The sequence below is a fragment of the Chinchilla lanigera genome, unplaced genomic scaffold (assembly GCF_000276665.1).
Source record: "Chinchilla lanigera isolate Chin_1 unplaced genomic scaffold, ChiLan1.0 scaffold00014, whole genome shotgun sequence".
Classification (NCBI taxonomy): domain Eukaryota; kingdom Metazoa; phylum Chordata; class Mammalia; order Rodentia; family Chinchillidae; genus Chinchilla; species Chinchilla lanigera.
In genome coordinates, this window is record NW_004955415.1 from 31,579,113 (window position 1) to 31,600,746 (window position 21,634).

Below are 21,634 nucleotides of genomic sequence, written 5' to 3' on the forward strand. Positions count from 1 at the left end.
GTTTGTATTGTTCCTATCCTATTTTGTAAATGGATGCATGTCTATCATTATGTGTTTCCTACAACAACCACTGAGAAAAGTTAATGATTATTCAATAGGTCACTCGTGTATAGCTCTATTTATTTTCTTTAGAAGCCACTTTGAAGATACCAAAGTATAGTACAACAACTATTGATAATCTCCTACCTCTTTTGTCAGCAACTCAATATTATTTGTCTATTTGTTTTCCTGAGAAACTATCTTGTAGATAACAATATGTAAAACAATAACCATTGATAATTTCCTACCACTTTACTTTGTCTGTAATTTGGTAACCTGCCCATTATTATGTTATCCTTTTTTTACTCTTTAAAAGAAAAAAAAATCCTTAGGCTTGACTTGCTCTTCTTTTTCCAGAAGCTTTACATTCAACATTAAGTTGTTTATATAAGCTCCCTCTGTTTTCCTGATATGGATATTCACTACTATAAATTTCCCTCTAGGTCTGCTTTCATTGTGTTCTACAAGTTCTAGTATGTTGTATTGGCATTATCATTTAAATTGTAGAAACTGTTTAATTTCTTCTCTAATTTCATCCATGAAATTATTTCATCTCCTTCATCACTTCTCCTCCTCCCATTATAGGTTGTTCAGGATGGTGTTATTTAATTTCCATATGTTTATGAAGTCCTTGTGGTTTCCTTTGCCACTGATATTCAATCTCATTGCACTATGGTCTGATGATATGCATGAGGTAAGTTCAATTCTTTTGCATTTACTTAAGCATGTTCTATGACCTAGTCTGTGGTCTATTTTGGAGAATATCCCATGTGCAGCTAAGAAAAATGTATATTCTGGTGTTGTGAGATGGAACACTCTATAGACATCTACTAAGTCTATTTGTTCAAAAGTTTGGTTCAGTTCTGATATCTCATTATTGATTTTTCATTTCGTTGTGTTTTTTTTTTTTTTTTCATCTTTTTTGAGACAGGGTCTCACTATGCAGTTCAGGCTGGCCTTGAGCTCACTTTGTAGCCCAGGGTGGCCTCAAACTCACAATGATCCTCCTGCCCCAGCCTCCCGAGTGCTGGAATTACCAGTGTGTGCCACCACACCCAGCTTTGATTTTTCATTTAGCTGATTTATGACAGTGGTATATTGATCTCCCCAATTACAACTGTATTAGTGCTTATTTGATTGTTCATGTCATTAATATCATTTTATATATTTGGCTGCACTGGTATTGCTGCATACATATTTATGATTGTTATCTCTGATGATGTAGTGACCTTCTTTGTCTCTCTTAATCAGTCTTCACTTGAAATCCACTTTGTCTGCAAATAGCTACCACTGCTTTTTTGGGGGTTCCTGTCTCATGGAGTACTGTTTTCCATCCTTTGACTTTCAGTATATGAATTTTTTTTTAATTCAATGTGTTTCTTCAATGCAGCACATTGTTGGATCTTGCTTCTTGATCCAGTCTGCCAATCTGTTTCTTTTGATTGAATTGAGAGTATTTATATTGATAGTTATAACTAATACAGCTGTCCCTCACTATATCATCATTCACTTATTGCAGCTTCATTGTGGGTTTTTAAAGAAATATATATCTAATTCTGTATTGTGGAGTTTTTGCTATATTGCAGGATTTTACAGTATATAGGTATTTATATAATACCTATGATTTTAATTATTTTTGCATAAAAATTTAAAATATAAAAATGTTAATTCAAAAATATTAAAAGATATTAAATCAAAATGAAATACAGGATATATTTCATCAGCAGATGAATACCATATTGTACACAATGGAAATGCAGTATGCCAAGTTTGCCAATGTGAGATTGTACAAGGCACACTATTGGCTAGCAGAATGGAAGACAACCAACCACAGTACTGCACAGTTACATAATTCATGATCTTCATAATTCAACTTGTAGTATAGTCACTGGTGAGTACCCATATAGAATTTTACATGTTATAAAATTACATAGGTTTAAGAGTATAGGAAGCGTTTAAGAGCATATGAATTGTTTATAAGAGTGCGGGAAAGGTTTATAGGAATGTGAGAAGGCTTTATAAAGCCTTAAATATATATAAATAATAAAATAAATATAATACCGCTACTTCACAGATTTTCATCTATCGCAAATCTCTGGAACATAACTCACGCAATAGGTGAAGGATCACTGTATATATTGAGTTATCCTTGTCATGCTGTTTTCCTGTTCTTGGCTCCCTTTTTTCCCCTCTGTTTAATTGCTTTCCTTGCCTGGCGGATACATTCTGTTGTGGTTCATGGAGATGTATGCCTTGTTATCTCTTTCTATAGTACTTTTTATGACCCTTAGGCAATCTCAGTCTTGGTCTATCAGGAAGAGCAACTGATTAGAACAATTATGTCACTTTGGCTAAAGTGTACAATCAGTAATAACAAGAACATCAAACACAGCCTAGAAAGTGACAAACTGAGATAAGTGTTAATTTGCTACCTTTAACCTTATTAACTAGATTTGTGGTTATATAACAAAACCTAAAATGAGCCAGAAAATCATATGCAGTAAATAAGCCCTCAATATAGTGATTTTACCCACAGGAGAGAAAACTTTAAAAGGGTTAGGGGAAAAATAGAGAAACACAAGAAGAGGAAGAGATTAGAAGCAAGGCTGGAGGACAAAGGGCAGTCACACAAACTTTGGGAAACTGGTGCAGAAGATAGGAGGAAAAGGGAGAAGAAAGAAATAAAAACAAGAACACAACAGAATAACAACAACAAAAAAGCTAGAAACAATGCTCATACATATAAAAACAGGAACAATCAAGAAAAACCAAAACAAACAAAAAAACAAGAAAAGAGAAAGAAACAAGGAAAGTCCATGTCAAGGTATGTCTTTGCTGTCACTGGTAGACAACATGGGCAAACAGAGTCTAGATCCAAGCTAATTAATCCCAACAAGACAGCTGTAGTTTTACAGCAGGGTATGGGATAATCCCATCAAGGCTGCACCTTTAGTTCCACTGAAATTCAGGCTGGTTTCTTGGCATGAGGTTAGAACCAGACCCATTCAGCCTGCAGCCATCCATGTGTCCCCTCCAGCTTGAACTTGGCTGCCTGCCAGCTTGAACTCAGCTACCTGGCTTCATGCCAACTTGAACTTGGCTCTCTTACCCCAACACTGGGAGCTGCCAGGTAGAGCCAGCAGTTGCTCTGAGTTCTGAGCTGAGTTGATCCCTATCCAAGGTGACTCCAAGGCAACCACCCTCTCCTGGGGTATACCTCAACCTGAATAACTCACCATCCACTTCATACACTGCTCCATTCCACTGACGCATTTATCCATGGAGGCCTCTGGGGTTGCTTCTGGCCAGTAGTCACCATGCATCCACAGGTTTGAGCCGCCCCTCCCACACAGTGATTCTGGGCTCAGGGAAAAAGGGCTGCCTGACACCTCCTCCTTCTTCACTGAAGTCTTGCTCTTTGCTCTCCCTGTGGGCTTCACTTCCTGCTTTAGATCCTTCCTGGATCCTGGGAACCCACCTCCCTCCTTCTTCTATTCATGTTGCTATACTATATTCAGTGTCTGGACACCAAATCTCAGAAAGGCTCTTTCCCTGCTGCTCTCCACTCCACCATCTTCCCAGAAGTCAACCCCAACTCTTTGGATTTTTTTAAATTTAAGACAGTAACTTGCTAAGATGCTAAGTTATCCAGGCTGACAACTTTAACAAGAGACACCTGATGCCCTGACTTAAATGGGTGTTCAAGATAGAAGGAGGAAAGGGAAAACATTTTAAGAAGAAATGGACCGATGGGCTTCTGCCCATAGTCTGAAAACTCCACCTGATTCCAAAGGCAGCAATGGATATCACCAGTGCCAAATGAATCTGCATGTCTCAGAGAGTTATCCTGTCACCCTGCATTGGGAAGCTATGGCATATCAAGTGTATGCTCTTTTGTCTTTGACAATGAAAAGAGGTCGGAGAAGTTGAGAGAGTAAGAGTGAAAGCAAGGAAGCTGGTTGAGAGAAGACAGAGAGGAAGAGCAAGGAACAGAGAGACAGACAGGCAGAAATAGATAACCTACAAAGAAAAGAAGACCAGTGGGTTCTGCATCATTATAGCCTAAAAACTCCACCAGAGGACAGGTGGTGAAGTCAACTGTGAGTTGGAGCTGCATGGCTTAGGGAACTTCCCAACCACTCTACACAGGGAGTCTAGGCATGTTGGACAAATTGAGTTCATGCTTTTTTGTTCCTTGAAAATAACAACAAGTAAAAGAAGATGAGACGGAGTGAAGAAGAGAGGAGAAGAAAGGAAAAAAGAGAGAGAGGGGAGAGGGGAAATGGCAACGCTTTCTGTGAGACAACAAATTCAAGCAGGACAACAGAAGTCAGAATTTGACATACCAAAGAGACTGGTCTGGATAGCTAAACAATCGCTCATGTTGGATCAGCATCCAGGGATCCTGATTCCAGTAGGTTTTATCCCATGCTTTTACATCATCCTTGTAGAGTCAACAAAATATGAAACCAGATGATGTTTTTGTTATACCTACACATTATAGATACGATACCGGGCCAAGTACTGCAAGCACAGCACACACACTCCTGCATAGGCAAGGATTTATTGACTTGGGGCAGGGCTTTTCATCTCATAAGAGTTTGCAAGTGTGCAGTTGGTTAAGAGAATGACAAACATAACAGATGAGGTTTTCATTGATTCTCTAGGGGTTAACTAAAGTACAGTAGTTTTCACTGGCCAGGGGCATGGCTCCAAGAGGCGCTTTTTGCTTTTGACAGCCTTAGACAACAAATGGACATAATGAATTTGTCACAATAGCATCGAAGTTTCCTGAACCTGGTATCATTATTGTCTGCAAAATGTCCCAGGCTTACATTTAGGGGGCTAACAGGCCGTCGCTTTGTTCAGTCATTGCTTAGTTACTCACCCAGTGCATATCAATGCCTTGCACAAATGTCCTGGCCTTGTGATGGGGCTGAAGAACTTTCAGTGTTTGAGCTACTAAAAAAGCACAAGGGTGAGCTACAAGAGGCACATGCCAACTCCAATGGGCAACAGGCCAGATTAACCCTGTATCACAGTCTTAGACAAATCATGTTTTAAATGACCAACATGTTTACATGCAGTGCTAAGTAGAATCTGTCCCAAGAATGAAGACAGCAAGGAAACAGATATTATATTAATACAGAGGTGTGAAGCCTTTTATCACATTTTAGTCACCAATCAGATTTCTGCAGGCTTAGTGAAGGGTCAGTATTTTTAGCGAAAGTGGCCTTCAGATCACTGGGAAATAATATAGGTGTTATAACCCATATAACAGAAGTTGTTTATTATTATTATTATTAATTATTTTGTGATAGTGGGAGATGAAACCCATGGTTGTTCTACCACTGAGCCACATATCCAGCTCCTTTTGTTTATTTTTATTTTGAGATGAGGGCTCACTAAATTGTCCACATGGGAGTGGAACTTGCCATTCCCCGACATCAGCCTCTCAAAGTTTTGGGATCACAGGAATGTGCCACCACACTGGATGTGTTTTCTATAGCAAAACTAAGGAAATCTATTAAGGTGCCTTCCCATGGTGTAACTTCCAATAGCAGTGGATTCTAAATTGACTAAGAGGAAGTGAAATTAGAGGGCTTAGTCTCTTTCTTGGTAATAATTTCTTGTTCATGCAAATATCTGTTAGGGTCTCATGACAGGTGTGCTGAAACATTACAGTCTACAGAAGAGCAACAGTTTACTGTACCTAGAGAATTATTTTTCATCCAGGCTTCTGTCCCACCAGTGTCCCACAATTATCCCTAGCTTTGTCACCATATTATTGTACTTTAGAAAATGAAATTCCTACCTGATAGACCAATCATGATACCTCCATTTCTGGCCCAGACAGCATCTTGCCCACATAAGTATTGTAAAAAAAGTAGTCCCTGATGTTTAGGATGGACCCACAACCTTCCATAGAAAAAGGCATGAGTAATCCCCTACCCATTAACTAAACATTCCTTCTTCCTCTTTACTCTAAGAAGCCATACATTTTGGGATGGTACAGTTATACATGTGAGGTGTTTTTTGTTTTTTTTTTTTTGTTTTTTTTTTCTGGCTTGTCCTTATTCTTAGGCCAAAGAATAAACTTTTCTTCACAGCTTAGTTGCCTCTCAGTTTTGTTATTTGTTCTATGATTTGAAGAAAAAGAATTCAGAATGATCAGAAATAGGTAACATTTAGAGGTGCACTTACCTCTTTTTGCAGATGACACTACCTCCATTGAGAAATCTATAAATCCTGAAAAAATTTACTATATAATTCCAGCAAGGCTGCAGGATATAAAAACAGAAAAAGATCGCTTATCTATTAATGACATTTTTTAAAAAAAAATGACCTTTTTTTTTTTTTTGAAAAAAAGTCATTGTGTAGAAGGGAGTTGGTCTGAGAAGGGATCCTGAGCCCAGGCTGGAGGTGGAGGTTAACCTTCTGAGGACACAGAGTAGCTCCTGCGCAGGGTGGAGACCGGATGGGTGGAGAGACCTCGACCCAGGTAAGAGTCAAAGATCAACGTGAAGAGAGAGGTGAGAACATATTGTGACGCCACGGCTAAGTGTCAGTGTTTCTAAACTAAGGATCCAATTCCTCCAGTGGCCTGGCAGCTTTAGGCGAAGGCTCTGACTGCTGGAGGAGACCAGGCGCCCCTTCTGGGAAACAGTTCAGTGGTGGTGGACGCTTGGGCTCTCCTTCCAGAACTGTCGCTCACAGAGCGGGGGCGGGGTCACAGAAACCATCCAATCAGAGGCCACCAGAAGCAGACGTCCAGAGTCGCTGCCCCAGCAGGGGGAAGTCCTTCCTGTTCCATGGGCTTTGTAAACACCTCTCACCTGAAGCGCTGAGGTTCTTCTTCCTGTGGAGTGGTGACTTACAGTGGTCGTGGGAGCCTTGCTGAGGCCTCCAGGACACCAGTGAAGCCGGGAATGGTGAGTGCGGACCAGCCTCGGGACTCCAGGGGCGACCTGGAACCTGCGGCCGCGGAGCCCTGCGTCCGAAGCTGCACACGCGGCACTCGGGCTTCTCCACTGGGGGTGAGGCTGCGATGGCAGCGGGTGCACTGTCCTGTCATGCCCCGTGCTGTGATATGGACACCAGCCTGGAGCCCTGTATGTCCCAGGGTGTGCGTCGGCGGCGGGGACTCCTGACCGGAGGGGTGGATTTCGTGGTGGGGTTCCCTGCTGCAGACCAGCCTTGTTTGTCCCGAGTTTTCAAATTCGACCCGCATGCTCTCAGCCTAGCTCTTGGCATTGGCGGGAAAGAAAACTTTAATTTTAATTTTGTTTGGGGCTACTTTACATGTGAGTGAATCAGAGACAGAGCACGTGGGACGACTTGTGTAAATCCTTGTGCTTTTCCTTCCTGAGCTTGCTTTGGATTGGGGGCTCCCTTCGGCTGAGGATTCTCTTTGTAGACTTTCCTGGGTCCTATCCGTTTACCCCATCCCTTCCCCAGCTGGATTTATTTTGTTTGTTTTTTTCCTTTTGGCCATACCTAACATAGTTTGAATATTGTGAGTTATATGCAAAAGCAATTAGGATATGCAGTGATTTTAGACTTCTAAGCCTCCAGAAATAAATGTGTTTAATTCCCTCAGCCCTTAATATTTTGTTGTAGCAGCCTGTGCTATGATGCCACTGTAATATCCTTTCCACATGTTATCTTTAAATTATATTGTTCAGTTGTTGGGTATGATTTTCCCAGAAACTGGCGGAAGTCATTTACTTTTTTTTGCTCATTTCGTTGTGCCTGTGTCTGTGTAATTGATTCAGGTTTATATGACCTTGCAATTTAGACGGTCTGTGGAGGCATCCTTAAAACTGTAGTGAGTGAGACATTGATGATTTTTATTTATTAAAGTGTGGATAGTATTACAGGAGGCCGTGAGTTGTGAGGAAAATGCCGACACCAATATCAGAGAACAGTAGTCATCACTAGGTCTAAAAGAGACAAAGGCTGGATTAGTTATTTGAAAATGAGACCCCAAGATTCCAAGCAGGGACCAGCGTAGCATGAGGTCTATAGCATACAGCAGAAGATAGCAGGTTTGCCCGCTAATCAGGTTGGCGAGGTGGGAGCAAGGAGAATTTAGAACCTCGTCTTCGCTCTCTTTCTATTGGCTGTTTTCCTCTTGACCCCTCCCTGACAGAGACTGCTGCCCGTGTGACTGGTCCTTGCAATGTAGCTTCCTAAATGCAGGGCAGGGAAAGGCGGGGAAAGAGAGTTAAATAGTCTTCTAGGTAAACAGGTGCACGTCCCGCCAGGCTGGTTTCTGCTGTTCCTCAAAGACCCATCTCAAGTATCATGCATTTGGAAAATTATTACATGAGATTTTTAAAAGGGCTTAAATCATCCCATTTCTCCCACCCAGCCTCTAGCACAAACCTCTTGTTAAAATTTTCACACTGAAGTGAATGAAATGAAAATATATGTCCCTTGATATGTCAGTGAGAGCTGGGTAAAATGGAATTTGAAGTTAAAATGAATACTGACAAAATCTTAATTTTACACCATAGACTGTTTTTCTATTAGGCGTATTAAGTCTAAACTGGATTGTGGACTGAGCAACGCCAATGTCGTGGGATTATTTGGGTACAGAATATTAAGCTAAGTGAAATAAGACACAGAACAAAAACGTTGTATAGAAGTTGTATAGAATGGTTCCCGTAGTAGAATTGATCATCAGTAAGTGGTAGAGATCTACTTATGGGAATGTGTCATCATTTTCTTGGCCTTTCTATGCTTATACATTTAAATCTTCCTTGTATAGCTTCTCAGAAGTAAGAATCCAGTCTCAGACTTCAAGTGTCCACTGCAGCTAGCACTTGGTTGTGTAATCTTTGGTCCACTTATGACATACACCCACAGGGGTAGGTGGTGTAGTGTGACAAAGACTATCTAGATCTCTGGTTTCCTGGACCATTCAGGGACAGAAACAATGTTACTTCCTGCTTGGGGTTGGTATGTTGCCGCACACCATGGCAAGGGGTTCTTTTGGGTTTAAGGGGCATGCTCAGGAGTGCTGTTTCTGTTTGTGAAGAGTCATTCTGTTTGTTCAACTCCGTTGAACAAAGCTTGATAAATGGGAAAGTGGGAGATGAAGCAGCAATTTCTAAAATGTATTTATTTTTATCAGTGCATGTTAGTAATACAGAATAGTGAGGTTCACTTGGGTTTTTGGTTCTTGCATTTAACATGTCTTTGTCATTTTAAGTCTCATACCTCTTTCTCCTTTTATCTCACAACCCCTCACTCCCAATCCCTGTCTCTGGGTGACGAGCTTCAGTTTGCTGGAATTTCTCCTTTATTTTAGTCATTAATTTATGAATCAATGTGTCTCTTCACACTTGTTTGCTTTGCTGTGCAGAAGCTCTTAAATTTGATATAATCCCATTTGTTAATTTTCATTATTATTTCCTGGGCTGTTAGAGCTCTATTCAGGGACATTTTGCCTGAACCTGTGGCTTCAACTGTTATCCCTATGTTATCTTCCAGGAGGTTTAAATTTCTGGGTTTTTTTTTCCGGTACCGGGAACACACGACCTTGCGCTTGCCAGGCAGACGCTGTGCCGCTGAGCTAAACCCCCAGCCCCTAAATTTCTGTTTTTATATCTAGGTCTTTGGTCCATTTTGATTTACTTTTAGCACAGAGTGAGAGATAGAAATCTAGTTTCAGTCACCCACAAGTAGATTTCCAATTTTCTCAGTACCACTGTTAAAGGAGGCTGTCTTTTCTCCAAAGTCCCTCTGTCAAAAATCTAGTGGCTTTACGTACATGGAAGTTTTCTAAGTCTTCTGTTCTATTCCTTTGGCTACCTCTCATCAAGTTTTGCATTAGATTCTGCAGTAAGTCATTCTGATGATTGACTGTTTTATTCTTTCTAATAACACGATAATACTAAGTAAAGCCCTCTCCTAAGTTGAGAGTTATCGAGAGTATTGGGAAAATCAAATTTATGGTTGACTGGGCATATATGTGGCCTGCTAACCTATTTGTAGATCATACTTGAAATCTTTTGGGACAGCTCTTTTGTTTTTGTTTTTGTTTTTGTTTTTTGAGACAGGGTCTCCCTATGTAGATTAGAGGTCTTAAACTCACTATGTAGCCCAGGCTGGCCTGGAACTTCTGGTGATCCTCCTGCCTCAGCCTCCTGAGTTCTGGGATTATGGGCATGTACCACCATGCCCAGCTTTGTGGGACAGAGCTTTTAACTTATGATTAACTTCATACAATTTCCATGTGGACATCCTTGGAATCATGATTCATAACTGGCCCTTGGGCCATCATTACAGTCTCTTGGTATTATCTTCCTAGTTCTGAATAAATGACCTTATTCCTGATTATTTATTTATTTTTTCCACAGTTTGGAACAAACAAGAAAATAGTGGGAATATAGCTCAGCCACACAAGTGCCTGCCTGGTAAGCACCAGGTCCTGAGTTCGATGCCTGATACCAAAAAAGAAAGAAAGAAAGAAAATAGTGTGGTGAACAACCAAAGCATGTTCTTAGCTCATTATGAATTTATAGTCTAAGAAATTTTATAGAAAGTCTCATAGTTTTTCTCTCTTTACCTTTTAGGAAAAAAAAATTGGAAATCAGTAATTTTGCAGATTGGTACCCAAAATAAGAGGGAGACCAGGTAATTTTCCTCAAAACTAAAGGAATTCTCCCACAAGAGAATATTAGTGTTTGATGAATTTTTTTTCATGCAGAACATTGAATACAGGGCTTCACGCATTGCAGACATGTGCTTTACTGCTGAACTGTGGCCAGAAACAGGACTCTGGCTATCTTGCTCAGGCTGGCATCAAATCCCTGGTCTCAAGGAATCCTCCTGTGTAACCCCCCTGCCCCAGCAGCAAAGACTACAAGCACAAACCACTGTGTCTTGCTAATAACATGAAATAGTAAAGATAAGGAAATAAAACAATTAGGTGCATTGTGAATTTATTTAATCATTGAATTTTTTTACCAAAAATGTATACTTAGCTGTGAGAAGTGGTGCTGCCTGTAATGCCAACACTTGGGAGGCTGAGGCAGGCAGGTTGCCATTAGTTTGAAGCCAACCTGAACTACATAGTGAGACCCCATCTCAAAAAATAACTATATGTATCTATGTATACTTAAACATGATATATGTGTTCACTGTTTACAAATTAGAAAAACAAGAAGAACCCATTTACATGAACTTATAAAAGAAATGTGTGTATTTAAGGTCTATGACATGAAGTTATAAAATTCATATAGATAGTAAAGTGCTTGCTGTAGTAGAGAAAATGAACACATCCATTATCTAACAGTAACCCGTGTTTTCTTTTTTTGTTATAAAGCCAAGTAAAATCTCATTGAAGAGAATCCCAAATAAAACACCATTTTATTACCTGTACATATTTTTTTAAACCAGAAATCAAACTCAGGACCTTGTACTTGCCAGGCAGGCACTGTGCTGCTGAGCTATATCCCCAGCCCTTACCTATACTTTTCGTGTTGTAGATTCAATGTGTAGACTTGTTTGTTCTAAATATCTGTTTAGTGTCCTCTGACCATCATGTCCTCACTGTGTTCTGATCCCAGCTCTTGTCCCAGGTAAGTATTGGTTTCTTGTATATGTCTGGATATTTGACTGCTTTCACATGTAAATGTGATTTTGCAATGTTTTTGTTCTGTGTCTTATTTCACTTAGCTTAATATTCCGTACCCTGACACATAGAGTCACTAATGGCAGAATCTGCTTTTATTTTCTAACTAGTATATATTTTTGATACGTAATAATTACATTCATTGAATTTTTGATTCCCTTTTCCTCTTTCTTCCCCTCTCCCTCTTCCCCAGATCTTGTTCCTCATATCCAAAAGTCTACCTCCCTGTTTCCTATCATCTCTTTGTTTTTCTCTTTAAATTACTTATATTTTCGTTTTCCTGTGTGAGAAGTCATACAGTCTGTAACTTTCTGTGTCTGATTTAACATTCTAGTCCAAAAATCCATTCATTTTCCTACAGATGATTCTAGTTAATCCCTCTTTATGGTTGGGTAATACCATGTTCTTTATCCATCCATGTGCTAGTGGGCATGTAGGCTGTTTCCGTGATATTGTGAATTACCCTACCATTACTATGGGTACACATGCATGACTGTGATATGACGGCTCTAACTCTTTTCAGGAACATACCCTGGAGACATATAGCTGGGTCAGATAGAATTTCTATTTTTTTTTTGTTTTGTTTTGTTTTTCTCTGGTACCAGGAATCGAACTCATGACCTTGTGCTTGCCAGGCAGGTGCTGTGCCACTGAGCTAAATCCCCAGCCCCAAAATTTCTATTTTTTTGAGGAACCTCCAAACTGTTTTCCACGGTGGTTGCAGGATTCTTTTTCCCACACATCTTCATCAGTACTTGTTTGATCCCTTGATGGTAGCCATTCTCATTGTTATTTTGATTTGCATTTACCTAATGTCCAGAGATGCTGAACATGTTTTCATGTACTTACTGAACATTTATACTTCTTGTGAGAAGTATCTCTTCATTTCAGTTGCCCATTTTTGACTAGGTTATGTCTTGGGGTCTAATTTTAAAATTTATTTTATATTCTGTATATTAGTCCTTTATAGAGGTGTAGCCAGCAAAATATTTTTCCATTATGTAGGTTATCTCTTCATTTTGTTGATTGTTCTCTTGGCTATGCAAAAGCTTTTTGATTTGATAAATTCTGATCTTTTGATTCTTAGAATTATTTCTTAAACAATTGGGGTTCTGTTCAGTAAGTCCTTACCTATGCCTATGTCTTCAAATTTTATGTATTTTATCTTCCAAAAAATTCAGTGTTTATCTTTTTATGTCTATGTCTTTGATCCATCATGACTTGATTTTAGTACAGGGTAAGAGATACAGTCTAGATTCATTCTTCTGTAGGCACATAACCAGTTTTCACAGCATAACTTGATAAAGACACTATCTTTTCTCTAGCATTTGTTTTTAACCCCTTTGTCAAAGGTCAGGGAGCTAAAGGTGCATGAGGCTGTTCTGTATCTTCTGTTGTATTGTGTTAGACTACATGTCTATTTTTGCACCAATAATATACTGTTTTTTATGACTACAGGTTTTATGATTTGAAATTCAGGATTGTGATGCCTTCTACTTTACTCTTTTTTTCATAATGAGTGTAGCAAAGTAAATTTACACCAAAATTTTCCAAAGGTCCCTTTTTTGACAATTTTTTAAAGCAGTGGCGTAGTTCATTCAAGAAAGTAAAAGCAAAGAGTAGTAGAGAAATTGGCTTTGTAGAGTGAGCTTGGGTTAAGTAAACAGAAAAAAACGGTAAGAGCAAAGATAAAAGATGCTGCGTCTGGGAAACAGTGTGGGCTATCTTGGAAAGCTATAATAGCAAAGTCTTCATGGCATTGATGTGTCCTTTTATGCTGTTTAAATCTTGAGGAAACCCATGAGAACTTCTACATACAGGTCCTGAGAGGTGGTGCTTGGATCCCATGTCTCTGACCGACATCAGGTCTAGGTCATCCTGTGGAAAACCTATATGAGTTCTTGCAAGAAGTCTTTGTGCAGGGATTTGGCAACTGTTCTGTACATGTGTTCAGGATCATATAATGAACAGGTCATGTCCTGCCCCGGCCCGCGGGTACAGTCAACGAGGACCCTAGAAGGGGAGTGGGGATGATAAAGGGACAAGAGACACGAAGAATGGAGACAAGACAGGATTCTGATCAAGTCTCGTTTATTGGCGGGAAGTACTGTGTATATATAGGGCGCGGGGAAATGCGGAAGTTCTTAAGGCGGGAGTAACCAAGTAACCGGACAAAGGCGGGAGTGGCTAGGTAACGGTGGGCAGTCCTAGCCCTAGAGGTGGGAGTAGCTAGGTAACGGTGGGCAGTCCTGACTTAAAGGGAAAGGTGCATGTCTTTGGGGAAGTAGGCAGGATAACAGAAACTTATCTCAGACAACAGAAACTTAATGCTTAAGACGACTACTAATATACAATGGAGGTCAGTCAGGGTCTCACACAATGTCCACCTCCCCAGCCAGCTTTTCCTATGGCCTAATCTCCTATCTCATTTTCCCGAGAGACACAGATCCCCATAATTCTTTATGGGGTGCTCAGGGAATAGAGATCTCTTTGTCTTCTGCAGCTTCTTAAAGCTAGAAGGGCCTGTAGACCCTACCTACTGAGGATTATGTGCTCTCCAACAGCTTTGGGGTGCTGTGGCTCACTGGCTGGGTTGAAGAAAGGAAAATCTGTCAGGAAACAATGAGGAGGAGTAAAGAATCTGACTCGAGGTCGCCTCCACCCCTACCATGGCTGTAGACCTAGGGTTTTCCAGAGAAAGAAGTCACGAGGGACTGAGCTGCCCCTGTATTAGTAGGCAGTCAAATTGGCCCACCCATAATGTTTGGGTTTATGAGGGTTCCTTGAAGGAGATGGTGATGTCCACGGACAGGGGCATCGCAGGTTCCCCTGGGTCTCTTCAGTCATCAGAGCAGAAAGTGAGGATTCTGGCTGGCCAGGCCCCTCTCTGGGAGTGGGGACAGTGGAACTTTGCCATGAGTCAAGTACATTAGCTGCCTCACTTGCAGATCTAGGCCCAGAGGGAGGCTTGGTGCAGTCTCGTGCCCAGGGTCCAGTCTTCTTGCACTTGAAGCAGGAACTCTTTCCTCAGCTGTCCCTGAGTTTTTCCTTAGGTGACCTGGGTGGATTTAAAGCATTACCAATTGTGACAGCTATAATCTTTGTCTCTCCTATGGGTCCTGATTGTTGAACACAGAAAGGGCTGTGTCCAGTAATTGGCCCATAGGTGTCTGTAACCCCCTCTGAGGTTTTGTTTTTTTGTTGTTTTTTTTCTCTGGTACCAGGAACCGAACTCACGACCTTGCGCTTGCCAGGCAGGCGCTTTGCCGCTGAGCTAAATCCTCAGCCCCCCTCTGAGGTTTTTGTAGTTTACATCAAATATCTGGGGCTGATTAAATTAAGATAAAATTATGTCCCATTAGTGTCTCTCCCTCCCTGAAAGATGGTTCTATATTAGTACACTTGCAGAAGGCCTCTGCTAATCAGTTACACATCAAAACTGGATTTTCTTGTGTACAGAGAATCTGTGTAAGACCCCACTCACTTTATCATAATTGACAGACTTTTTAATGTACCTTTTCATTCCCGTGTTAAGAGCAGCTACCATACCAACATCATCTCTAGCCCACTGTGAGTATTATAGTCCCAGTTTGGCTCCAGTGAAGGGAGAATAGCTTCTCCAGGCTAGTTTTCTCCCCTTTTCAAGACATATTGTTCATCTGCAGTTTGTAGCCTCTTGTAGAACTCTTTGTTTTTCATCTGAGATACAGCAAGTGGCTAAGATATATGGGACATCTCCCCATCATAGATAAAAAGCAAGGGCCAAAGTCTGAAACCCATCTGCACACTTACTGGGATCTTCTGATAGTTGGCCTAATTGTTCCTTGCACTGTTGGACATCTGCAACTGAAAAAGGGACTTGAACCTGAGTATTCCCTCTCGGCACTGGGACTTCTGTTGGGGCTGGATAAGCTGTGAATTATAGTGGTAAGAAGCACCACTGCAGATTCTACATGAGAGGCTTAAAGCTGTCTGAGAAGCCTGATTGTGTGTTCCCCTGGCACACTAGGCTCTAATGGCGTTCCTGAGACACTTGGAGGGAATGGGCTTAATTTATTGCCCTGGATTTATAAGGAGGAAGTTGAGGCGATCTCTCAGTATCATAAAACAGATCAGAGAGACCCACATGTCCTTGAGAGACAAGTGAGGATCACAGGATGGGGTCACCTAGAATATCTTTTTCTTGCTTGGAGGCCACTCTGAACACCATATCTCCTAAGCATTCCCTTTAATAGAGAGTCACAAAAGCCTGAACATCAGGCATTTCATTCCATCTTGTATGTTTTAAGCAGAAATGCTGTAACTGGGGAATAGTCTGATAATTTAAAGTACCACCTTGTACCCATCTCTTGCTCACCCCCCAGTTCATACTGGACCCAAGCCGTATTGCAATACTAGATGAGCTGCTCCTGTTTTAGATTGTCAGGATCAAACCTTTTCCATTTATCAAGTATAGGGCCTAGTGGTGGTGTTGGTGAAAGCTGCATGATTGCAAGATCCAATAGATTTCCCATTTGCTTGTCTTGGGACCTATAGAGAAAAGGAGACAACTAGGCTTGTGCTTCTTAAGGAAGCACCCCACTCATAAGGAGAAGACCCAAGGGTTCCACGAAGTGTCCTTTTTGAGACCCTAACACGGAATAGACAAAGGTCTCTGTATGAGAGATGCCAGCACCATTACACACAGAAGAAAGCCCCCTACGGGCTTTGGTTTCCATATTTGGACCTATTAACTCATTAGGGAGAAGAGGCCTGTGCCATCTGTTGGCCTTGCCTACTCCAAACTCCCATGAAGTAAGGGCAAACTTCCCTAAGCAGAGTCCTCTTAGCCACCTAGTTCAACTCCTTAATGGTTCTACCTGCATTTATTCTGAGCCCTTTGACTGCTTAGCTGGTATTTCAAGTTCCTTGATGACTCTACTTAACTAGGATGACAACTTACCCAGAAATCATATGGGAAAACATCTCATATTTATTTTGATAAAAAGTAGTAAGAATTGGGCTGGCTGTTCACATATACCTTATAAATGTCAAGTGTATGGAAAATTGTTCTTTTTGAGTTTATTTCTAATACATGAAAGGATTCACATTGGAGAGAAACCCTATAAGTGTAAGAAATGTGGAGAAGCCTTCATTTATTCTAGTTCTTTTGAAGTATATAAAAGCACTCGCACTGGAGAGAGATAGTATGAATGTACAGAATGTGGCAAAACCTTTTTGCTTGTATGGGTTAAAAAACATATTGCATGGGAATAGAGTTTCTGAAGGTAAACTTGTGGAAAAACCTTTAATTCTTCAAATGTAGCTCTAAACCATGAATAGATTCACACTGGACATAAGGCCTATAAATGTAAGGAATGTGGACACTCCATCAGTAACTTTAATTCTTTTAAACATCCTGGAACTACTCACACTCAAGAGAAACTATATGAATGTGCCAAATGTAGGAAATTGTTTGTGTAGGTCTTAAAACACACCTGATAGTATATAGTAGACCTTACAAGTATGAATTTTATGGGAAAGTGCTTACATGTCCTAGTACTGTTCTAAGACATGAATAAATTCAACTGGAGAGAATCCATATGATTGCAAACAGTGTGGGAAGTCCTTTAATTATCATAGGTCTTTCAAAGTTCATGGAAGTACTCACACTATAGAGAAACATTATCAGGTTAATAACCCTTAGTTATTGTGGGCTGATGAAGCCCACAATCTCTCAAACGAGTGGACGGCAAAGGCTTAAATAAATGAGACAATTGAAATGATTGTAGGTCTCCAGGAGGGTCTAACTCTCTTACAGCATTCGAGATTCTCTGGGTTAAGACAAAGACTTCTCTGGGCAGCTGTATTTATTTGGTTTTCAAACAAAGGAGGGGGATACTCAAGAAAACTTGGGAATCTGAGCAAGACCTTGGAAGAATTCTCCCAAGTTGTCAGTTATGTCAATCAGGAGAACTACTTTATCTTTAGGTTGGTATTTATTGTAGGAGTGTGGAGACTGCAGCTCTAGTCTCCTTTTAGTTAATTGGGGTTGGAGGCAAACATCCTCAGCTGTGGCCTTATCTTGTCCTTTGAGGCGTCACAGCTTCACAAGCCAATGTAGACCTCAGGATGACCAGTGACTCACAGAGGTTCATTTACTATGAGTCTGCTGCCCATCTTCAGACAAGGTGCCTGAGCTTTGGACAACTCACAAGTAAACAAGGAAAGCCAATTGGTTAATATTAAATCCCTCTCAGAGCCACTATGTAGTGGTCTCCAACAAAACATTATGAACATCAGCAATGTGAGTAAATCTTTACCAAGTAATCTTTTTTTTCCCTAAAGTCTGTGAAAGGATTTGCACTAGAGAGAAATCCTATGAATGTCATCACTATGGGAAAATCTTCAGGCATTCTAACCCTTTACTAGTCGATGAAAGGTCTCACACTGGAGAGGAACTCTATGAATATAAGAAGTATAAGAAAGCCTTTAGCTGTTCTAGTTCTTTTATATCCATAATAGCATTCACACTAGACAGATACTATGTAAAGAATGCAGAAAAGCTTTTATATATTAAAAGTTATTATCAAGTACACAAAGGGGCTCATTCTAGAGAAACCCTGTAATGTAAGCAGTTTTGGCAGCTATTGGAGAGTTCCTGTATGAACTCACTGGAGAGAATCTGTATAAACATTAGGAAGGAGTGTGGGGAATCTTTCATGTTTTTAGTTCTTTTCAAGTCCATAGAAGTATTCTCCCTTGAGGGCAATTTAGTAATGTAAGCCATACAGTAAAGTCTTCAGAAATTGTGGCGCTTTTTGAGGCCATGAAAGAAGTCACTAGAGAGAAATCTTAAAATGTAAGATTCTTTTGCTGATTCTAGTTCTTTTTAATTACTTTCAAAGCAAAGCCATGGGTAAACTCACAATGATGAGGACTGCATAAATAGAATGATTTATCAATGCTTCTGGTGTCCTGCTTCCTGAAATACACAGTACTGAATCTCTCTTTTAAAATAGAGACTTTTCAATGTTTATAGACACATGAAGTCATGTGAAAAATCATACTGAAGTGAAATGTATGTATGTGAAAACCTTATAAAAATTGCTTGGGCTGGGGATATAGCTCAGTGACGTAGTGCCTGTCTGGCAGGCGCAAGGTCCTGAGTTCAATTCCCAGTACCAGAAAAGAAAAACCAAATTAAAAATTGCTTCATGTATAACAGGTCTAAAAATTCCAACATGAAAGAGATCTTATGAAAGTTAATAAATTTGTTTGTTTATTTATTTATGCTCCTTAAGACAGAGTTTTGCTATCTAGATATGGCTGACCTTGAACTCACTATGTGGCCTAAGCTGGCATTGAAATTGCAGTGACCCTCCTGCCCTGACATTCCAAGTTACCACCATGTGTATGCCACTATGCCTGCCAAAAGTTATACATTCCTTCTGCTGTTTACTAAATAATTTTTAACCTAGCCCAGTGTGCATTTGTTTTTTTGTTTTTTTTTTTTTTGGTTTTTCACCGGTACCAGGAACCGAACTCACGACCTTGCGCTTGCCAGGCAGGCGCTTTTGCCGCTAGCTAAATTCCCAGCCCCCCAGTGTGCATTTGATTTCTACATTTACAAGGAAACGTTGACCTGAAGAACATATTTGTGTATGTGTTCTGTAAGCAATATTACACAGGTTAAGTCTTCTTTTTCTACTTGACACAGCTTTCATTTCCAGCACATGGTGTTAGGTGAAAGCAGTGTGTCTGTAATATACTAGTTGCTTTAATTTTTATATATTTTAATTTTTGATGGTTAATGATCCATTGAAATATGACTTGATTGTTGGAGTATTAATACTGGCTTGTGTGACAGCTATTGTATATTACTTTTTTTATTATAGGAAACATTACTTTTAAAGAAAATAGGACAAAAATTTTGCTTTCCTTGCTAATAAACTGTGAGATGTAATTTATAATATTGAACTGTTTATCACAGTCTCATGTGAATTACTGATTTTCCTATATATTAACTTTCCCGCTGCTGGGACACACACAGTTTAAAGAACAGTTTAATTTGCCTTATGATTTCAGGGAGTTCACTACATGGTCAGCTGGCTCCAAGGCAGGAACATCATTGCTGAAGGACATGGAGGAGCAAAGATGCTTAATGCACAGCAAGCAGAACCATATATGGTACCCAAGGTCAGGTCTCCATAACCCACTCCAGACACACCTAAAAGTGGGCTTACTAATTCCCTGGGCAATATTTAACCAGTCAAGTTGATATATCACAATCTACCCTTTCTCAAATTGACAATTAAAACATATTTCCTTAAACCATTTTAATCTCTAAAGACAATAGAACATCCATAACTCCACCCAACATGATACATCTCCCCGTATATAACTGGAAATTTACTAATTTTTCCCCAAAGTCTCAACAATTCCAGCACTTTTCAAAAATTCAAGTTAAAGTCTTTACTGAGGCAAAGGCAAGTTCTTAGCTATGAACCTATGTAAAAAAACAAAAAAAGTAACATAACCACTATGTAAACATTCCTGTTCCCAAAAGGAGGCATAGAGGGATAAGAAAGAAACCAGTACAAGACCAAAACCAAGCAGGGAAAATACTAAGTCCTGTAGCTCCATGTGCATTATCTGGGGTACATGATGGTGAAATGTGAGTTCCAGAGAGAGTGGATGACCCCACCCTTATGACCACAAAGCCCATTTGGCCTCTCTTTTGGGCTTGCTCCACTCACTGTCTGCCACATTCCTTTGCAGAAGTTCCACATTCCTGGCATTTCTAAAATCTTGGGGTCTCCCTTGCACCTCTGGCTTAATTAACACATCTTCATGCACTGACCTCTCAAGAGCTAGGTGCCTGCTCTCCTACCCATTCTTCAAGTCTGAATGGAAACCTCCCCAACCCCATGACATTGCATTCTGCATGCCTGTAAAACCAGCATCAATTGGTGGCTCCCAGGTCTGATGTCAGTGGAAGTGGTAACCAGGCTGCCTTGAACCATAGTTGCGATGAATTCTGAGTGCCTGGAAGGCTGAACACAGTGATGTGAATCAAAGGGAATTAATTCTCTAGGAGGCCTTTCTCAAGCAGAGGGCCCAGCGGCACTCTTCTGAAATGAAAGATTTATACTCTTGCATCCTTAAGTCTGCGGTGGGTGGGATCTTGCTTCTATCTATCTTCATATCCCTGTACAAAGAACTTGGTTTCCTTTCTAAGATGCTAATTATTTAGCAGCCATGCCTCCTTTAGGCCCAGTTTTACACATGGTTCCTTTGGAGGCAAAATTTATGTTTTTGAAAGTGTTTTCCTCTGCTTTTTCTCCTGTTTTTCACTATAAATCTGGCTAAAAACACCCAACACTACCCTGATACGGTGTAAATATTGGGCTGCCTTGAAATTTCCCCCACCAGATGAATTAGTGCAGAGCCTTTAATTTCAGTCCTGCAAAGTCTCAGAACATGCAAAAAAAAAAAAAAAAAAGACAAATATAGACAGATAGATTTTTGCCAGACTGTAACATGTACAGCCTCTAGTTCACTTCCACCTGGAGTCCTTATTTTCAAATGAAACCTCCTGAGTCCAGCCTTTACTCCCTGTATTCTTGTCAGCATTCTGGTCTTCTCATGCAATCTGACTCATCTGACTCGGCTTGTAGCATTTGAGGGCTCCTCTAGCTGGCATGTCCAAGCTTTTTAAACGCTTCACATGAGCCATTCACAAAGAGTTCTAACCCACATAGTTAGGCCACAAACCCACTTCTCCAGTACCAATTTTTTATACTGGCTTTGCTGGGAGATAGTACCTGACACCCACAATCTAAAGGAGTTTAATTTGGCTTATGATTTCATGAGATTCAGTCAATGGTCACCTGGCTCCAAGGCAGAAGCAGAATGCTGTGGAGAGGCTAGGATGTTCATTTCACGGTGGCTGGAGAACAGTGTAAGGAA

At 40.4% G+C, this 21,634-nt stretch overlaps 1 protein-coding gene and 1 long non-coding RNA gene across 3 annotated transcripts in view; both read left to right on the top strand.

Moving 5' to 3' along the window:
- Positions 1–6,221: 6,221 nt before the first annotated feature.
- LOC102015105 (zinc finger protein 709-like) overlaps positions 6,222–21,634 on the top strand; it is a 44,992-nt gene continuing 29,579 nt past the window's right edge. Inside the window, exon 1 of one of the 2 annotated variants that reach the window (XM_005381004.2) lies at positions 6,222–6,971. Coding sequence is in view for 1 of the 2 variants with exons in the window: in XM_005381005.2 (XP_005381062.1) it covers positions 6,969–6,971 (3 nt within the window). In the remaining variant the exon portion in view is untranslated. The remainder of the gene's footprint in view (positions 6,972–21,634) is intronic. The other variant, XM_005381005.2, reaches the window with a different exon arrangement.
- LOC106148102 lies at positions 10,434–11,116 on the top strand. The gene is made up of 3 exons (XR_001233259.1): positions 10,434–10,463; positions 10,623–10,683; positions 10,757–11,116. It is a non-coding gene; the product is annotated as an uncharacterized LOC106148102 (long non-coding RNA).